We start from the raw sequence: 2,253 nt of genomic DNA, 5'->3' as shown, positions 1-2,253 counted from the left end.
AAGTTACTTCCGCAGTGGTTGCACTTTTCCGAACCGGATGCTCTGTCCATCAATATATATACGGTCTATGGTTGCAGCTGTCTATACAACTTCAACATAAGAGGAATGTAGCATAATATGGATGTGAAAGCAGTTGTAAATAGACTATGTGACTATAAAATATGTTTTGGTTAAAATCAAATAATAATCGTGATCACAATATTGATCAAAACAATCTTTGCAGCTTCCATCAGGTTTTCTTCCAGAATGGTCCTGTATTTGGCTCCATCCATCTTCCCTGTCCCTGCTGAAGAACAACAGGCCCAGACCATGATGCTGCCCCCCATGTTGGACAGTGGGGATGGTGCGTTCAGGGTCTTGAGCTGTGTTGCTTTTACGCCAAACAGAATGTTTTGCATTGTTGTTTTTATCTGACCAGAGCTCCTTCTTCCATGTTGGGGGGTCTCCAAACTTTAACGAGACTTGTTATGGATATCTTTGAGAAATGGCTTTCTTCTTGCCACTCTTCCATGAAGGCCAGATGTGTGCAGTATACAACTGGTTGTTGTCCTATGGACAGAGTCTCCCACCTCAGCTGTAGTTCTCGGCAGTTCCTCCAGAGGGATCATGGGCCTCTGGGCTGCATCTCTGATCATCTTCTCCTTTTATGAGCTGCAGGTTTAGAGGGAGGGCCGGGTCTTCGTAGATCTGCAGTGGTCTGATACTCCTTCCATTTCAATATTAGCGCTGGCACAGTGCTCCTTGGGATGTTTAAAGCTTGGGAAATCTTTTTGGATCCAAATCCAGCTTTAAACTTCTCCAGACCAGTATCTAGGACCTGCCTGGTGTGGTCCTGGTTCTTCATGATCCTGGTTCTTCATGATGCACTCTGGCTTTAAGCTTCTCCAGACCAGTATCTGGAACCTGCCTGGTGTGGTCCTGGTTCTTCATGATGCACTCTGGCTTTAAGCTTCCCCAGACCAGTATCTGGGACCTGCCTGGTGTGGTCCTGGTTCTTCATGATCCTGGTTCTTTATGATTCACTCTGGCTTTAAGCTTCTCCAGACCAGTATCTGGAACCTGCCTGGTGTGGTCCAGGTTCTTCATGATGCGCTCTGGGTTAGGGTTTGGTGGATTCCGTTTCTCATCATTAGTCCTTTAGGTCCAGGTCAGACCATCAGAGATCCTCTCTGGACTTCTGGAGACAGGTGGCTGTCTGGAAGTAAAGGACGGGATCATTAGCCCAATGTTTCAGTTTGAAATATCCGATAAACCTCGTTCCACTTCCTGGTCGTGTCCCACAAGAAATTACAGTTTTATTTCTTTATGTTTGATGCTTGAAATGTGGAAAAAGGTCAAAGTTCAAGGGGGTGGATACTTTGGCAAGGCACTGTGTATACCATACAAGACGGTACCATCGCTAGGGCAACACCCAAATGTCTGTCCAAGATGGTCCACAAGATCCAACAAGGACCCAGTGAAAACCACCAGCTGCCAGACCTATAACTCAGTCTAAGTGATGGGAAGAGAGACAGCATCACAATGAGACTCTGATTAACCTGAAGTCCCCGTCTGTCTCTCAGCATATTATATATAAAGACATGTCCTCCATGTCCACTGTAGTCAACAGCATATAATGACATGTCCTCCATGTCCACTGTAGCCATCAGCATATAAAGACATGTCCTCCATGTAAACTGTAGCCATCAGCATATAAAGACATGTCCTCCATGTCCACTGTAGTCATCAGCATATAAAGACATGTCCTCCATGTCCACTGTAGTCATCAGCATATAAAGACATGTCCTCCATGTCCACTGTAGCCATCAGCATATAAAGACATGTCCTCCATGTCCACTGTAGTCATCAGCATATAAAGACATGTCCTCCATGTCCACTGTAGTCAACAGCATATAAAGACATGTCCTCCATGTCCACTGTAGTCAACAGCATATAAAGACATGTCCTCCATGTCCACTGTATGTCCTCAGCGTCCCTCCATGTCCAGGGATCTTTTTCATTCCTTTAAGTACATTTCCCAGCTTGTACTTTGTTACTTTCACTTGAGCAAAGAAGTTACATAAGTACTTCTACTTTTACCAGAGTATTTTTTAACACAAGTATCTGTACTTCTACTTAAGTACGAAAGTGAGTACTTTTGCCGTGTGTGTGTGTGTGTGTGTGTGTGTGTGTGTGTGTGTGTATATATATATATATATACACTCACCGGCCACTTTATTAGGTACCCCATGCTAGTAACGGGTTGGACCCCCT

At 44.6% G+C, this 2,253-nt stretch overlaps 1 protein-coding gene across 1 annotated transcript in view; it reads right to left on the bottom strand.

The window, feature by feature from the left end:
- LOC117959789 (YTH domain-containing protein 1-like) overlaps window positions 1-1,086 on the bottom strand; it is a 7,636-nt gene extending 6,550 nt beyond the window's left edge. The window contains exon 1 of the mRNA XM_034897064.1: window positions 1,024-1,086. Coding sequence (XP_034752955.1) covers window positions 1,024-1,086 — 63 coding nt within the window. The remainder of the gene's footprint in view (window positions 1-1,023) is intronic.
- Between the last annotated feature and the right edge of the window lie 1,167 nt (window positions 1,087-2,253).

This window comes from Etheostoma cragini, chromosome 16 (genome assembly GCF_013103735.1).
Source record: "Etheostoma cragini isolate CJK2018 chromosome 16, CSU_Ecrag_1.0, whole genome shotgun sequence".
Taxonomy (NCBI): Eukaryota; Metazoa; Chordata; class Actinopteri; order Perciformes; family Percidae; genus Etheostoma; species Etheostoma cragini.
Note: the sequence above shows the minus strand (reverse complement) of the source record. Positions and strands in the feature narration are given on the sequence as shown.